This window comes from Mesocricetus auratus, unplaced genomic scaffold, assembly GCF_017639785.1.
Source record: "Mesocricetus auratus isolate SY011 unplaced genomic scaffold, BCM_Maur_2.0 Super-Scaffold_100025, whole genome shotgun sequence".
Taxonomy (NCBI): Eukaryota; Metazoa; Chordata; class Mammalia; order Rodentia; family Cricetidae; genus Mesocricetus; species Mesocricetus auratus.
The window spans coordinates 1096515-1114448 of NW_024429206.1; the positions used below are offsets into that span (position 1 = coordinate 1096515).

Genomic DNA, 17934 nt, shown 5'->3' on the forward strand with positions numbered 1-17934 from the left:
GACACAGAGACTTCTTAGACAAGCTTGGCCAATAGCTTAGGCTTTTTCTAACTAGTTCTTATAACCTAAATTAACTCAGATTTTAAAACCTATGTTATTTTAAATGGTCCATTCATCTTTACTTCGTGAAGCACATGCTGCCTGCTCTGAGTTTCTGGTGAAGTCTCACGACTCTGCCCTTCTTCTTCCCAGTGTTCTCCATGTCCTAACAGCCCTGCCTAGCTATTGGCCATGCAGCTCTTTATTAAACCAACCAGAGTGACACATATTAACAGTATACAAAAAGATTATTCTACAACAGTTTGAGACAGCCTGGGACGGAGAACCAACCATGAAAAGCAACAACAACAACAAGAAAAAAAACACAGAGTGGACATGCATAGAGAGGTACATGGACACAATGGGACTTCATGTAGCTGTAAAGAATAAATCATGTTAGTTTCAGGAAAATGGATGCAACTGGAAACCATGCTTGGCAAAATAAGCCATACTCAAAAAGACAAATACTGAATGTTTTATGCAAAAACTTAGATTTTAAATTATCAATATTTGTGTATATAGGTGTTTGCATTTATATGTTTATAGGTCATGAAAATATAAGGGCTCATAAGAGAGGAGGAAGCTATCTTCAGAGAGCTGAAGAATGTAAAACATGTGACATGGAAACAGAAGGGGGAAGAGAACCAACCAGGAGGGGACCACATGGGGGAGGGACACAGGAAGACTAATGAGTGAATGAATGAGAACAAAGTATAATTACTCATGTGTATGAAGATGCCACAATAAAACTCACTTTTTTCTCATTGTTTTATTTATTTTTTCATTTTACATATCAACCCCGGTTCTCCTTCCCTGCCCTTCTCCTGCCCTCCATGTCTCAGCCTTCCCACCGCCCCATCCACTTCTCAGAGAGGGTAAGGCCTTCCTTGGGGAGTCTGGCATACCAAGCTGAGGCAGGACCAAGCCCCTCCCCCTGTATCAAGGCTGAGCAAGGTAACCCACCATAGGGAATGGCTCCAAAAAGCCAGTTCATGTACCTAGGATAGGTCTTTGTTCTACTGCTAGGGCCCCTCTAACAGATGAAGCCACATTCAGAGGGCCTAGTTCAGTCCCATGCAGGTTCCCTAGCTGTCAGTCCACAGTCTGTGAGCTCCCACTAGCTTGGGTCATCTGTCTCTGTGGTTTTTCCCCTCATACTTTGACCACTGCTGTTCATATGATCCCTTCTCCTTCTTCAAATGAACTCCAGAAGCTTAGCCCAGTGCTTGACTGTGGTAAAACCCAATACTTTTTATGTAAATGTAAAAACAACAACAACAACAACAACAACAACAAAACAGGACCAATAAACCTAAAATACACACCGATCTTACTAATAACCATAGTACAGAGTAATGCTGGATTCTTAAAATGGGATGATTTGTTGTGATATTAACCTCCATAGTTAACTGTGTGTGAGGTGGGCCTCTAGGCATACCTATAAGAGAATGTTTTGATTAGATTAGTTGAAGTGAGAAGACCTGCCCACTAAGGAGAACGTATATAGACAAATATGATGGCTAATATTGATCAGATGGAATATTCTGTAGGTATATGGTAAGTCCATCTGACCTATGGTATAGTTTAACTCTGGTGCGTCTTTGTTGACTTTTAGTTTGTTCGCCCTATTTATGAGAGGTTGGTATTGAATTCATCCACTAATACCATATGAGAACCTATTTTTCATCTGTCTTGCTGCCTTTTTCCTCTGTATTAATGACTTTCTCTATAGGTATTGAAGATATGCATTGAATTAATCCGCCTGTGAGTATCCTCTTAGAAGTCACTTATTGTTATTATTTTTGTAAGAACACTTCTGAAATGTTCACTTGATAGTTTACCTATTTCAGAATGTTGAGTTCACCAGTTGAGTTATGCTCTCTTAGAGAAATTATATTGACTTCCTTTTTATGTTTCTTGTATTTTGTGTTGTAGCCTGCACATCTGCTACTTTCTGTCTCTCGTGGATTTTAGAGAGGTGGCAGTGTTGATGAATTTCAGCAGCAGCTTATTGGGGAAAGTTAGCACTACAAGTTTGCTAATCTCCTTGCTAGACTCTAAAGTCTAAAACCTTAGAAAGTTGACCCCACACCTCATCTTTTTTCCTTTGTGAGTCGTGTTCCATGTTTAGTACGGCTTTTTTAACCACTGCCAAAAGAATGTAGAAGTTACTAACAAAATTAAATTTGGATTACCAATCAATCTAACATACCACTGCTAGGTTTATAAATCCAGAAGACACCTAAAGAGATATTTGCACATCCATGATTGTTACTGTACTTGCATAGTAGCTGAGAAAAGGAAGCATGAAGATTCCCATCAGCGGATGAACAGATAATGTAAATGTGGAACATATTCACAGTTGGCATTAATTCAGCCTTAAGGAAGAATAAAAGTCATGACATTTAAAAGGAAAATTTTGGAACGGGAAAATTTTAAATTTGGTGACTTAAGCCATAGTCATGTGTATAAATACCATAGGGGGCTGGCATTTTCTGTCTCTCTCCTCAACCTGAAAGAAGAAAGTAGCTGAGAGAGGGGAGAAAGTAAGGGAGGTGGAAAAGGGAAGGGGGTAAGGAAACACATGTATGAATGTAGAAATGAGGAGTGTTTTAAGATAAGGAAGAAACAGGAGGAGGTAGAGGGGATAGGGTATCAGTTTGTACGGGCGATGGATAAGAACGAAATACACATATGAAAATGTAATAATGAAATTTCCTTTATGTACAAAGTTGAAAATTAATTAAAAATGTATTAAGACTTGGACCTATAATGTATTTTGTCCCTGAGACCCTGAATAGAGTTCTTTTCTGGTCTTAACAAAATGATGTAGCACTTGGGGGCAAAGATGCACCCTAGAAGCCCTGCACTGGAGGCCAAGATGGAGAAGACCTCCACAGCCACCATGACCTTCCCTTTGGTGCTGTGGTAGACAGGCAGGAAGGTGACCCAGACACTGCAGAACACCAGCATGCTGAAGGTCAGGAACTTGGCTTCATTGAAGGTGTCAGGCAGGTTCCTGGCCAGGAAAGCCACAGTGAAGCTTCCCAAGGCCAGAGCTCCCAGATATCCCAGCATGCAGTAGAAAGCAGTGACAGAGCCGTTGTTGCACAGAACGATAATGTGTTCCTGTTCAGAGTGTGTGTCAGTGTCAACGAAGGGGGGAGAGTTCCCCAGCCAGACCCCACACAGGACAATTTGGATGAAGGTGCAGATGGGAACAATGAAGTTAGGTGCCCGTGTTACCAACAACCACCTGATTCTTCTTCCGGGAGCAGTGACCTTATAAGCCAGAACCACAGTAATAGTTTTGGCCAAGACAGTGGAGACAGCTACAGTGAACAGCACTCCAAATGTGGTCTGCTGTAGGATGCAAGTGGCTGTGTTGGGATGGCCAATGAAGAGAAAAGGGCAGAGAAAGCAGAAGTGAAGGGTGAGGAGCAGGATGTAGCTGAGAGTGCGGTTATTTGCCTTTACAATGGGAGTGTCTTGCTTCTTCACAAAGATCCCAAGAACCAGAGCTGACAGTGCAGAGAAACACAAGGCCGTGCATGACAGCCCTATCCCCAGGGGGTCGTCATAATCCAGGAAGGTCATAGACTTTTGGAGGCAGTGGTTTCGCTCTGTGTTGACATATTGATGATCTAGACACTGCACACACTGATCCACATCTGGTGAAAACATGTGTGTTATTTCATGGTCATTATCTTTCTGTTGTCCACTTCACTCGCTCATTTGACTAGGTGAGCCTAGTAGCCCTCCTTTGCTACTTCAGACAACAAATGAAAGTATGCAGTGTGGGGTTAATGTGACTATTGCCCATTGCCTTCATGGTGACATGAAGAAAGTCACATTTTCTCCTCCTAATTCAATTGTGTGTTGCTTTGAAGATTCTGGTGTCATTTTCCCCCTTTCCAGAAACTTTCCTACTTACTTCCACTACACAGCTTCAATTCGGTCACAATATTGCCTTCATACGAAATATTGCCTGGGCTAGGGAAGCTGATTCATGGGGTAAAGGCCTTGCTGCTCAAGCCTGATGGCTTGAGTTTGGATTCCCAGGACCCACGTAAAAGCTGAATTCAGCAGGACAAGCATCTGCAATCCCAGTGTACCCCTACAGTAAGATGAGAGACAGACAGTACTTCCCAGTAGCCTGGCTAATACATCTGTGGAGAAATGTGGTCTCAAGCAAAGTGGAAGGGTATTGGCTGGCTCTCCAGTTCCATCTGTGCCCTGTGACACACGCGCACCCGCTCACATGGACACACCACACACACACACACACACACACACACACATACACACACACACAATTTTGAAAAATTAATTTAGTGAGGGAAGAAGGGGCCTCTGAAGCTCTCTCCTTTTAACGGTGTTCTCAGATATGGGGTTCAAAGGTGAACTGACTTCCCTGGTTGCCTTTCTTCTGTCTGAAGGGGTTTAATGAGTAAGTACTGCATTCTAACAGTTTGTCACATGGTGGTGCACATCTGTAGTCCTTGCCATTGGGAGGTGGAGTCAGGAGGAATAGGAGTTAAGGCCAGACTCAGCTATTTGGCAAGGGGAACAGCTTGGCCCTCATGAGATTGTTTCTGGAAAATAACTACAAACAACGAAAAGCAGACTGTTTAAAAGTGTCAACATAAAAAATGTGGGAAAGAATTCACTTCATTTATAGACATTGGATTCTTTTTTTATAGATTAATTTTTATTAAGGAAGACTTAAAATTTTAATTATGTGTAAGTGTGCATGTGTGTGGGCTTGTACACATGATTGAAGGTGGCCTTTGGTCCCCTGGACTTGGAGTTATGGATAGTTGTGACCAACTTGATGTGTGTGCTGAGAACTGAACTCAGGTCTGCAAGAGCAGCAAGTGTTCTTAACCGCTGAGACATTGCTACAGTCCCTAGGTAGTGGGCTCCTGATAATTTAATCATGTATTGTTGGGGCAGTTGTTAATTTTTATTTCCTTTCTGCTTGTCAATTCACCTAGAATTTCAAGTATGTGAATATGAAACTATTTATATCATATTTCATATTATTAAAATTTCAATGACTCCATTGCAAGTATTAATATTTTTTCAGTTTTTATCCTATGGTTATCAAACTTCTAAACAGTTCTAAAATTTAGTTTAACAATTTTAAGTTTTAATTTGTTTTATTTTACGTTGTCTGTGTGTTTTGCTGGATGTGTGTTTGTGCACCACATGTGCGCAGTATCCGCAAGAGTAAGAAAAGGGAGTCAGATCCCCCATGAACTAGAGTTTCCACATGGGAGCTGGGAACTGCACCTGGGTCCTTTGGAAGCGCAGCCAGTACTCTTAACCACTGATTCATCTTTCCAGCCCCGAAATTTAATTTTTAGTATTCTCATTTTTTCATTATCTTCCCTTTTCCTGAAGACGTTCTCTTGTTAATCTCTTCTACTGATTTGGCAGAGACAGGAAGGTCTCTGGGGCTTGCTTGTTAGCTAATGTAACCAAATTGTCAAGCTCCCAGTTCAGTAAGAGATCATGTCTCAAAAGAAGGAGGTAGACAGTCATTGAAGAAGATACCAACCTTGGCCTCCAGCTTCTATACAGATGAGTACATTCACCCACACATGTACACATATATTTTCACACACATGAACACACACATACTAGCAGCATCAGCACCATCACCATTCTGCTTAGGAAAGTAGAAAACTTGGCTATCCTGTCTCTAAAATCTATCTCATGTACTAAGAAAGCAAGGGCCCACAGAATGTCCACAGAAGCTGACCTGAACTCTAGTTCAGTGTACACCACCACACTTAGGTAAAAGCTGAAGGGTACCACTGGTGATGCGGTCTGAGCTTTGATAAAACATCCATTGGCAGGGCCTAGCAATATTATTTAGTGGGGAAAGGCACTCACCCTGCAAGCCTGACTACTTGAGTTTGGTGCTTAGAACCTACAACGTGAAAGGAGGGGACTTATCTCCCAAAGTTGCCTTCTGATTTTCACTTGCATGCCATGTGTGCTGTGGTGGTTCAACTAACAATGGTCCTCAAAGGCCACACACATTTGGACACTTAGATGTCAGGGAGTGGCACTACTTCAGAAGGATTAGGAGGTGTTTTAGAGAAAGTGTGTCATTGGGAGTAGGCATTGAAGTTTCAAAAGCCCAAGCCAGGCCAAGTGGCTCTCTCCCAGCTGCCCGCAGATACAGATGTATAACTCTCAGCTACTCTTCCAGCACCATGTCTGCCTGCATTCCACACTGCTTCCTGCGACAATGATAACGGACTAAACCTCTGAACCTGTAAGCAAGCCTCAGTTAAATGCTTCCTCTTATAAGAGCTGCTGTGGTTACAGTATTGATTCACAGAATTAGAATAATGACCAAGACAGAAGTTGATAATCAGGAGTAGGGTGCTGCTGTGACCAGGCAGACCATGGTTGTTGGAGCAATGTGGAAGACTTTGCTACTTCAGACTAGGAAAGTGGTTGGATGATATAGGTGGGGCTTAATGGGTCATCCTAGTAGGAGCATTGAAGACAGTGATGCTGCAAACAATGTAGATTTGATGGCCCGTCTCAAGAGGTTTCAGAGGAGGAGAATATTAGTAAATAACCTAGAGAATGTTCTTGTGGTATTTTGAAGAAGAATGTGACTGCTTTTTGCTTTTGTCCAAAAATCTGCCTGATGCTAAATTGAAGAATCTTGGTTTAATGGCACTGGCAGAAGAGATTTCAAGACAACCTAGCATTGACTGTGCTATACGGTTATTAGTAGTAACTCTTACACAGATCAATAATGAAATGTAGTAGCTGAATAAGGAAAACTACAAAATGTACAGTTTGAGGAGAAAAAGAGCACCAGGAAATGTAATGGAGTTAAGTCCAGTGTTTAAAAAATTGTGGTGGTTTGAATAAAAATGTCCTCCCCATAGGACCATAAGGAGTGACACTATTAGGAGGTGTGGCCTCATTGGAGTAGGTATGGCTTTGTTGGAGGAAGTGTGTCACTAGGGGGTGGACATTGAGGTCTCACTGTGTGTCACTCAGTCCTTTTTCTGCCTTGTGCAGATTCAGATGTAGAATTGTTAGCTGTGTCTCTAGTACTATGTATGCCTCTGTGCCACCATGCTTCCTACCACGATGACAGGGGACTAAACCTCTGGACTGTGAGCCAGCCCCAATTAAATGTTTTCCTTCTTAAGAGTTGTCATGGTCATGGCTTCTCTTCACAGCAACAGAAGTCCTAATGATGCCTCTAAAAACAGAAAACATTCTTGCTACCTCTTTTCTTTTTAAAAATATTTCTATTATTTTAAAGTATGTGTAAGGAATGTGTGTTTGCATATGGGGATATACATATGAGTGCAGGTGCCCATGAAAGCCAGTGGCATTGGCTCCCATGGAACTGGACTATTATGGGTAGTTGTGAACCACCTGATGAGTTCTAGGAACTGAAGTCTGTCCTCTGAAAGAGCAAGCAAATGTTCTTAACTATAGAGCCTCATTTAAAGATACTCATTTAATGCTTTTACATTTCAAACAATATAGTTATATTGTTTATCCCCTTCCCTTTATTCTCTCTAGTCCCTTCCTCCAATGTTCCTGCTCCCAACTCCCCCCATGTCTCCAGACTCTCAAATTGATAGTTTCTTTCCCTTATCAATGATACACACACACACACACACACACACTTACATATATACATATCAGTGGACACATATACAAATACAACCTGCCAAGAGCATTTCTCTTGTCTGTGTACATGGTTTCAGGGCTGATTGTTTGTATTAGACAGGCAATCATGGGTCTCATCCTCAGGAAGAGGCTAATTCTCCATTTCAGCAGTCACCAGTTGCCTTGCCACCGGTTCTTTTTTTGGGGTGGGACCCCATGGTAATTCACCCTTCTGAGTTAGTATATCTGTTGATATTGCCATTGCCCAATGGCTTGTATATGAAGCCATTTAAAACTGTTTCAAAGACATGTCTCACTGTGTTGCCCATGCTGGTTTTGAACTCTTGGTCTGAAACCATTCTTCTACCTTTGCCTTCTGATTCCCTGAGTCTTCGCTATGTTCCACCATGCATCATTTGGAATTTCAATACTAAATGAATTGGGACTATGTTATAGTTTGCCATTTCTACTTATCTTTGCAATACTAGATTCCATTAATCATTAATCTTGCAATTTCCATAATGTTTATCAAATATTAGTATTCAGTAATTGATGAGTGTGTTTCATTTCATTTTTAAAGGTGTGAAGAATATCAGGAAAGAGGGAATATAGTGAAAAAGAGGCAGAGAGTCCTCTCATACTTTCCAACTAGATGAAACTGAAACAGCATTGGCTGGATGTATGTTAACAGGGATAGCTACATGAAAGCTCCAGGATTCAACAAGAAAGCTCTAGCCTGGTGCAACCCAGAGATTTTTCATAGTGAAATGGTCATCAAAAGAGGACCTAGGACCTAGCGCCCATATTGTGACAATATTGCTGCAGGAGAGCTAGCTCTATTGGAGCAGAATCTAACCCTCTCCAGACTACAGTCTCAAAAGTCAAGACACCCAAGACCTGTCAATCATGGTCATTTAGATGAAGATGCCTCTGTGTTACTCTGCAGATTCTCAATGTGCAGTATGAGATGCCGGCTGAGAAAGGTACTATTGTCTGAGCTTCCCTGTGGTCAGAAACACCTGCCTTTTCTTATTTCTGGAATGGTCAGTGGGTGGTCACTCATGTGACAGGCCTGGTTCTGGGGCATACATCCGACATAGACCTGTTAAGAGTTCTGTACTGTGGGGAATTCAGACTCACAGAATGAGGTGAAAGGTGCTTCCTCTGAAAATGGATTAATCCCTTCTGAGAGTTATGGGGTCTAGGACTGCCTATGTGTTAAGCTAGTGTGAGGGCTCCAGGACTGCGGTTGGCAGATCATGTTTGTTCTTCTTCCCTCTCCCAGCACTGATCTTTGAAGATCTGTCACTCCTTGTCCGTATTCAGACATACCCCATAGGGGAACGTTTGCCCCCGACCAGCTCTTTCCAGTACATAAAGAAGTAGAGAGGAATTTCAACTACTTTCAGGTTCAAACCAGGTCAGCTAACTACCTTTTGTGTACCCAGACTTAAGAGAGTGTGAGAATGTGAGTGTGAAACGGGCTAGTCACACCCTGTATGTTGCACTCCACCTCAGAAGACACACAGGGAATCACTGATGAATGTAGGCTGCATCCCTCTTAGCTCCGTGATAGCATCCTAAAACATCAGTGTGAAGGAAATTTATTTGTTATTAAAATTACTTTTTAAACAGTTCTCCCTGTGTAGCCCTGGCTGTCCTGGAACTTGCTATGTAGAACAGTCTGGTTGTAAACTCACAGAGATCAGCCTGCCTCTGCCTCCTGGGTGCAGAAGGTGTGCACGACTACACTTTACTTAATTTTCTTTTTCTTATTAATAAACATCTCAGACGAGGGGGATGGATTAGCTGTGAAGTGTCTGCAGTGCAAATGTGAGAATCTGAGTCCAGATGCCCAGAAGCCTCAAAAAAAGATGATTAATTAGAAGTCGAGAATTTCTCCATAAAACTCACACTTACCCGTCTCATTGGAAATCTCATTCTCTGGGCATGGAGTGCAGACAAAACAACAAGCCGCCTTTCCTTCTGGGAGGGATTTTCTGTATCCAGGACCACAGCTTTCACTGCATACAGACTGGGGAGTCTGAGGAAAATCAGATGTGAGCAAGTTACAATTCACATGTTTCACATGTTTGCTTACTACTTTATTAAGTATGCTGTTCATAGAGTTGGATCATTAATGAATATAGCTTTTGTATCCATAAATAATCAACTGATCAGATGTCACTATAGCTTGATCATCACATGCCCCCTTAGTGGTGATGACCTTCAACATGTGGTGTTTCTGGGACATGGTGAAGCCTTTCAGTGGAGCGAACTTGGGGCTGGAGAAATGGCTCAGTATTGACAGCATGGAATGCTCTTTCAGAGGTTCTGAATTTGGCTCCCACATTACATGGCTCGAAATTGCCTGGACCTCCAGCTTCAGGAAACCCAACAGCCTTCTTTGGCTTCCGTGGGCTCCTGCACTCAATATGCAGATTACAAATAATGAAAAATAAATATAAAATATTTTTTAAAGGTGAGGAAGTTAGTGATTGGAGGCTGGCCATTGGAAGGCATACTGGGACAATTGACTCATCCTACCTCTAGTTTTGCTACCTGGCTGCTAAGAGATGAGTGGTTTCTACTGCTGCGAACCACATTATGGTGCCTTATCTCAGACTCAAAAGTAATGGTTAAATGGATCTCAGAAACCACCAAACTCAACCTAGAGATATGTCAGTAATGAAATCCCACAACAGAGGGTGTGAATATTTTGACAGGAAATGTGTAAGCATTTAGATGCATATTTGTCAACCAACATGCTCTAGTTACATACAGTATGTAAGAAAATTCTCTTACTTAAATTGGAAGTATAAAATTGTAAAAGCACATATATGGTTCAAGAAATTTCTGGATAATATAATGGATTAAAAGCTGCCTCTGTGAGATTCAGTGAAAGATAGAAGTCACAGTAAAAATAAAAAAGATTCTACCTTTATCAGAAAAAGAAATAAGCCAGTATGGAAGTTTTGTTTCCAACAGGAACAGTCAAGCAGGCACTGTTTCAGCATCTTGCTTGCACTGGTCAAGGACAAAAGTAGCAGCCAGTGAGGCACTGTTGGTTATGGACACTAGAAAACAGCAGGCTGGAACATGTCAGCCCAATGTACAGAGTTGCAAGCAGTGGGTGAGCAGAAGAAATGAGGCAGAGGAGTTTTAGCTGAGATTCTCCCTGGTCATCCTGGAGTCAATTGCCTGAGCAGAAAACACCCCGTCACAGCCTTGGTGAACTCCTGTGAAATATTTTCTCTAGTATCATTCATGCCCTACACCATGCACTGCGCTTCTCATTCATACTTTACTCTCTCTTCTCTCATTTCCACAATTCCAAACTCATTTTGCTATATAAGTAATTATCACACCCTTAGCTCTAAAAACATGTGAAGTATATTTTCCCCAATATTCTATTGGTGCTATCTCTGAACCATGTTAGGAAAAAAAAGAGGAAAATACAAAGGTGTCATCTACCGCAAGTTAGCATCAATATTTCTTTCCAATTACTGTATTTGTTATTGTAATTGACTTCCCCCCAAAAGATGTTAGGACATCCCATGCTCAAGGATTGGTAGAATTAATATTGTGGAAATGACCATACTCCTTAAAACTATTTATGGATTCAGTGCAATACCAATTGAAATCCCTATTTTATTCTTCTCAGAAATAGGACTATCCTAAATTTTATATGGGCCCACAAAAAACAGCATGTAATATTATATGTATTTATATTATTTTTAATACTCAATAATATTTTAAAAGTTTATATGGAAAACTTTAAAATATCAGTATATCAAAAAATCATAAAAACTCAGGCAAGAGAAAAATACAGAAAAATATGTAATATAATATGAAAACATTCAAAAGCTTTTTCAATTGACATATTCTGATGATGTATCTCCTCTCAGATCTCCCCCAACTCCCCACTCATTCAACTTCATGCCCTTTCTTTCTCTCTGTTTAAAAACAAGCAAACGAAACAGAAACAAACAAAACCCACAAGAGACACGTACACATAATGCAAAAGACCAGTAAGACAAAAAGAAATATGGCATAAAAATTCTACAAAAATAACCCTGAGTTTCTTGGGTATGGAGTCTGCCCTGAAGGGAGACTCCACTGAAAGACATCACTGTTTCCTTTGCAAGAAGGTGTCCACTGCAGATAGCTTTTTGTTTAGGGGATCCTGAGCGAGATTTGTTCTAGTATGTGTAATTCATAGAGTTACAACTATACCCAACTCACCTCTGTAATTTCTGTGGCCCATTCTATCATGTCCTCGGATAAAGATAACTGTTGACCAAATGGATCATACGGGGAAAACTGTCCAACTTTCACCTTAAGTCCAAGACCTTCTGGAAAGTTCCAGTAGTTGAGAATGTCATAGTCAGCATTCAATTTCATTTTCTCATCCAAATTCACTTGTTCTCCAGCAGGATTATTAAACTGCATGTTCTTCAGAAACGGGTGCAGCTAAAAAAGTTGAATTATCTTATGAAGTTGGTACCAGAGTAAAGACAAGTGTTAGGGAAAGTCTCGTATAGTTTAACTCCTTGATGTATAAAACAACTTTAACATAATTATCAAGAATGTAGGACAAGTGGCAGCCCATGAATAGCTAAAATATTATAACATTTCTGAAAACATTAATCTGTTCAACAGACAGTAGTTCTCAATCACAAGCACCAAAATAATCGGTAAATGACAGAAAACCTGGCAATTGCCAGTTTGTCTAAAAAAAGTTAGCCATATCTATTTATTGTCAGAATAACCCATCCTGCTTTTCTTTCTATTGCTGTGACAAAAGTTTACATGTTACAGGCCACCACTGAAGGAAGCCAAATCAAGAACTCAAGGTTGGAACCTGGAGGTGGGAAATGAAAAGGAGACTGTGGAGGAATACGCTTATTGACTTATTTTACATGGCTTGCTCAGCTTTCATTCTTATACAACCCAGGACAACCTGACCAGGGGTCATACTGTCCACAGTGGGCTGGGCCCTCCCACAGAAATCATTGGTCAATAAAATTCCCACAGACTTGCTCATGGGCCAATCTGATGGATATAATTTTCAACTGTGGTTACCCCTTCCCAAGTGACTCTCATTTGTGTCAAATTGACAAAAAGTAACCTGTACATTGCCCAGAGAGTGTCTGAAATGAGGCTTTGAATACCTTGGGGTGTTAGATGAGATTCTTTATGTAAAGTTTCAAGAATAGTTTTAATATCACCTAGACACTTAAGTAGTTTTGGGGGCAGGGATCTATCTCAGTTGATTGAGTTGCCTAGCATGAGTGAAATCCTGGGTTTGATCCCTGTTCTGCATAAAAGTGGGCATTGTGGTACATCTCTGCTATCTCAGTATTTGAGTGGAGGCATCTCTCATGATTGAATATTGCTCCCCTTAAAAGCCCAAGATTGTTAAGCCAAAATCCCAGTATTGGGTATAGAGAACATTTTATAAGTTGTTTTCCAGGAAGGCGCAGAGATTCCCCCAAACAATACAGGTTGCTGCCATTGTTTCTACTTGTCCATAACTGAGATACTATTGTTGAAGACACCAAGTTAGAACTGAGCTGGAAGTCCTTACTCCAGGCTAGCCTTCAGTGGTGGACACCATGGATGCTGTTGGAGAAGCAAAATCATCACTGGTCCTATCTAGTTGCAATTACCTTGACTATAATAATGACCTTCCTGCCGAGATATACTCACTGGTATAATAGTAGCATAAATGTTATGGTGAATTTGAAGCACACACCATAGGAGGAAATTCATAGCTGCTACTTATGGCTCAAGAGGCCTTTGACCCTAAAGGTAATGCCTTTCTGTTATTTTGCTGAGTGGATGTGGTGTCAAACTGCTCTCTAATACTTATGCTGACACTGATAGATCGTGCTGCTTTCAGCAGTCGTTAGAGACATTTCTTGGAATGAGCAGAGGTTCTCAACTGGTTAAAATACTAATAACAAGTGACTGAAGCACAAAGCGATTTGAATGATGAAATGTCCCTCATAAGCACAGACATTTGAGCATTTGGTCCCCAGCTGCTGTTACTCTTTGGGGGGGTGTTAGGAGATGCTGCCTTGTTGTAGGAATTTGCTACTGGGTGTGGCCTTTGAGAGTTTAATGATCCATATCACTTCCAGTTTCCTAGCTCTGAGTGAGATAGAGGGTGTCAGCTACTCTCAGCCTCATGCTCTACTTGGTAATCAGACTTATTTCTTGCTGCCATGCTAGCCTCAAAATTGTGGACTCTGAACCTCTGGAACTGTAAGATGAAATAAACTCTGTCTTCTGGAAGTTGCCTTGGTTACAGTGTTTTATCAAAGCAATAAAAAAGTAACTAACACAGAAGTTGTTATCAGGAGGGAAGTATTGATGTGAAGAACCTATTCATGTTTTTTTATGGAGGAATGTGGTAGTTTTTGGAACTTTGGAATAAAAAACCATCGAATGCTGTAGGCAGAGATGAAAAGACCTTCCTAGTAACAGCCTGGAAGACAGTGGAGCTGAAACAATGGGTACTGTTGGGCAGCTCAAGAGGTTGCAGAAAGGAACAATAGCAGCAACTGGGTTAGAGGCCATTCCTGTGATATTTTGGGAAAAAATTATGTTTGCCTCTGCCTTTGTCCTAAAAACATGCTCAAGGTTAATTTAAAAAGTAATAGACTAATTCATTTGATGAGGGAAAGTTCAAGACAGCCTAATATCAAGTCCCTGGCATCTTCATTATCAATAACTCTTACATAGTTGTAGAATGGAAAAGAGCAAGTGGGGCAGAAAGAAGTAAACAACGTGGTTTGAAGAGAAAGAACACTGGGAGGACAAGGCCTTTGTTAAAAGAGAGGATGTGATGGTTAGGGAGATTAGTGCCATTATGAAGAGTTATCTGCTTTGGAATAAAGAGAAGAGTGGTCTCAGGTCAAGATCCTTGGGAAAGAACCTAAGGTTAATTATTTTTGTTCCTAAAAATCTGGTGAACAAATATTGGTGCTAATGTGAATGAGGGTAGGGGGAGGGTGCATTCTAAAATTGTGGCCAATTACAATGTGGTGTTGTCTTTAGGGACATATGGGGGTGAGAGTGGTTTGTCCATGGTTTATGATAGTTGCCAAGGGCAGGCAGCACGTGGTACAGAAGTCCATGTGTATAGACCCTGATGGAGCAGGAGGCCCAGAGAGGCCATTATGTGAAGTTGTGAATATGAAGCCTTGGTTTCAGTGGAGACCCCATGCTGTTGGAGGTCTCAGATATGAGAGAGATCTGTCAAGGAAGCTGCATATAGGAGTAGGACCATCCCAAGAGAAAGATGTATGTTGCTGGCAGCATGGCTGGCGATCAGACAAGGAACTAGAGGTTTTAGTGTTTGCTTTGCTGGGGTTTGGTCTTTCTTTCATCCAGAATTTTATTATTATGCTCCCATTTCTTTCTTGTAATGGTAAGGTGTATTTTGAGCCATTACATGTTGGAAATATGTAAATTGTTTTTTAATTTTATTTTAAAAGGATTTATAATTAAGAGATTACCTTGAGTCTCAGAACCGACTTTGGGCCTTTAAACCGTGTTGAGACTGTGAAAGACTATGGGGAAATTTTGAATTATGATATGGTCATTAACATTTCGGGGCTAGGAAATATAATGTGGATGTTTGATAGAGAAACATTCCCCACAGACTCAGATATTTGAACACATAGTTCCCACATGGTGACATTGTTTGGGATGTTTAGGAAGTGCAGCTTTGTTGGAGGAAATATGTCACTGGAGTTTCGTTTTGAGAGTTTAAACACTTCTTCAACGTCTAGGTCACTCTTCTGCTTTGTGGTTGAGGTAAAAGATGTGAGCTTTCATTTTCTCTATTCCAGCAATCATGTCTGATGCCATACTATCCACTGCCATAGACTTTAACTATTTGGAAAAATAAGCACAAAGAAACCCTTTCTTCTACAATTTGCCCTAGCCATGGCGTTTTATATAGCAACAGAAAGGTAACTAATACCGAGTGCTTGGTCCTGAACAGAACAGATACATCACTCACACTAAGGTTCAGGGTATATTGTGAAGAGAGGACCCAAAGAAGGTAAGATTCAGAGGACAAGAATTTTTATAAGACTCTGTTGTTGCATTCATGAATTTATTGCAGCTGTTATTACCTACACAAGTTCTGCATAAAGTTATGCTCATCACCACCCATTATCCAGTGGGGAACTCATACCTGACAGAAAGATTACGAGCAGTGGTTGCTCTCTCTCTCTCTCTCTCTCTCTCTCTCTCTGTCTCTGTCTCTGACTCTGTCTCTCTCTGTGAGAGAGAGAGATTCATTTCAGTGTTGTAGCTAATAATAGATTGTCCATATCTCAGTAAATGACTCCCACTCACGCTTATGCGAAGAATCATAATTGAACTCAGTGAGTCACAAAGAAGGTGTGAAAGTAGGAGGAGGGACTATTGGGAAGAGGTTCCAATAGGAGCACGAGGGGTTAGAACACTTAATTAGGGTGAATGGATCAAAAGCTCATTATATACATGTAATAAATGATCAAAAAATTTGAAAAACTATATTCTAGGAATGACAGAAAATGTGACTTCCTTTTCTGTCATCTAAGGAGTTCATGAGGGAAGCTGGGGCCTTCACTTTGATCATGGGTTTTAAATTACTGGAGCTTGGGTGTGGGTTGCCAGTTGGTACAAAAGTGAAGGCCATGGCTTCCAATCTTCCAGACATTTTAACACCCAATAGTTCCACCAGGAGAGAAGGGTGCCCTCCCATGCCCATAACTTCTTGCTTAGAGTTAGTCTTGTGCAGATCCAGCACAAATGACTTCAGCTGCTATGAGCTCAAGGTTGTCATGGTCGTGTTTTCACAAGATGACATTTTTTCAGCACTTCTCTCTTCCTTCCAACTCCAATACTCGTTCCACTCTCCTCTTCTGCAATGTTCTCTGAGCCTTAGGGGTTGTTGCAAATGTCTAGTATAGGATTTAACACTTACAAGTCACTTATTCTTAGCAATTAGAGCAGGTGTAACTGGACTGTATAGAGAGGCTTCTCACATTAAGACTGAGATTCGCATTGCTATACATCTTTAAGCAAATACTTAAAAGGCAGTTTGGGGGACCCTCTTGAGGCCTGGGGACTATGCACTGCGGATCCCTTCCTGGCAGGGTCCAGCCCACCCAGAGACTGCCAGCATCATAATCCATTTCTTCGCTCAAGGGATGAGATAAGTGTGGGCCTGTTTCCTACTTGCCTTCTGGTGCCCTACCAGGAGCCACCTGAGGCCTGGGGACTGTGCATTGGGGAACCCATGCTGATGGTCCAGCCCACCCAGAGACTGCCAAGGCCCTGGTACTAGGCCCATCTCCATCCATGGGAAAAGGAGAGCCATTAGACTATTGGACCTGCTTGCACCCACTGGAAGGGAATCTCGGTCCCATACCCACCAAGAGAGGAAGAGACTCCTTCACCCACTGGAAGAAGGGATGGGAAAAAGACAAAATAAAAGCACATTCAACAACAGAAAAACCAATGTGACACCACCAGAGTCTAGGGACTCTACATCAGTAAGACCTGAACATCCCAATGCAGATGAAGCAGAAGAGAATGACCTTAAAAACAACTTCATGAAAATGATAGAGTCCCTCAACGAGGATATGAGAAAATCCCTTAAAGAAATAGAAGAAAAAAACAAACCAAAAAATTACAAGAAATCAACAAATGTCTTAAGGAAAGACAAGAATAAAACAATCAAACAGATGAAGGAAACAATTCAAACAGTTCAAGACATGAAAATTGAAATAGAGACAATAAAGAAAACACAAACTGAGGGAATTCTGGTAATAGAAAAGCTGGGTAAATGATCAGGAACTACAGATGCAACGTAACCAACAGAATACAAGAGATGGAAGAGAGAATCTCAGGTGTTGAAGATACACTAGAAGAAATAGATTCATCAACCAAAGAAAATCTTAAGTTCAATAAATCCCTAACACAAAATATCCAGCAAATATGAAAGACACCATGAAAAGACCAAACCTAAGGATAATAGGTATAGAAGAAGATGAAGAAACTCAACTCAAAGGTGCAGAAAACATATTCAGCAAAATCACAGAAGAAAACTTTCCCAACCTAAAGAAGGAAATACAAGAATCTTACTCAACACCAAATAGACTGGACCAAAAAGGAAAATGTCCTCTCACCACATAATAATCAAAACCCCAAACATACAGAATAAAG

At 41.0% G+C, this 17934-nt stretch overlaps 1 protein-coding gene across 1 annotated transcript in view; it reads right to left on the minus strand.

The window, feature by feature from the left end:
- Positions 1–2793: 2793 nt before the first annotated feature.
- The window catches only part of LOC106022435 (vomeronasal type-2 receptor 116-like), a 35201-nt gene continuing 20060 nt past the window's right edge, over positions 2794–17934 (minus strand). Inside the window, exons 5-7 of the mRNA XM_040731626.1 lie at positions 11947–12174; positions 9622–9745; positions 2794–3710 (exon numbers count right to left, since the gene is read on the minus strand). Coding sequence (XP_040587560.1) covers positions 2794–3710; positions 9622–9745; positions 11947–12174 — 1269 coding nt within the window. The remainder of the gene's footprint in view (positions 3711–9621; positions 9746–11946; positions 12175–17934) is intronic.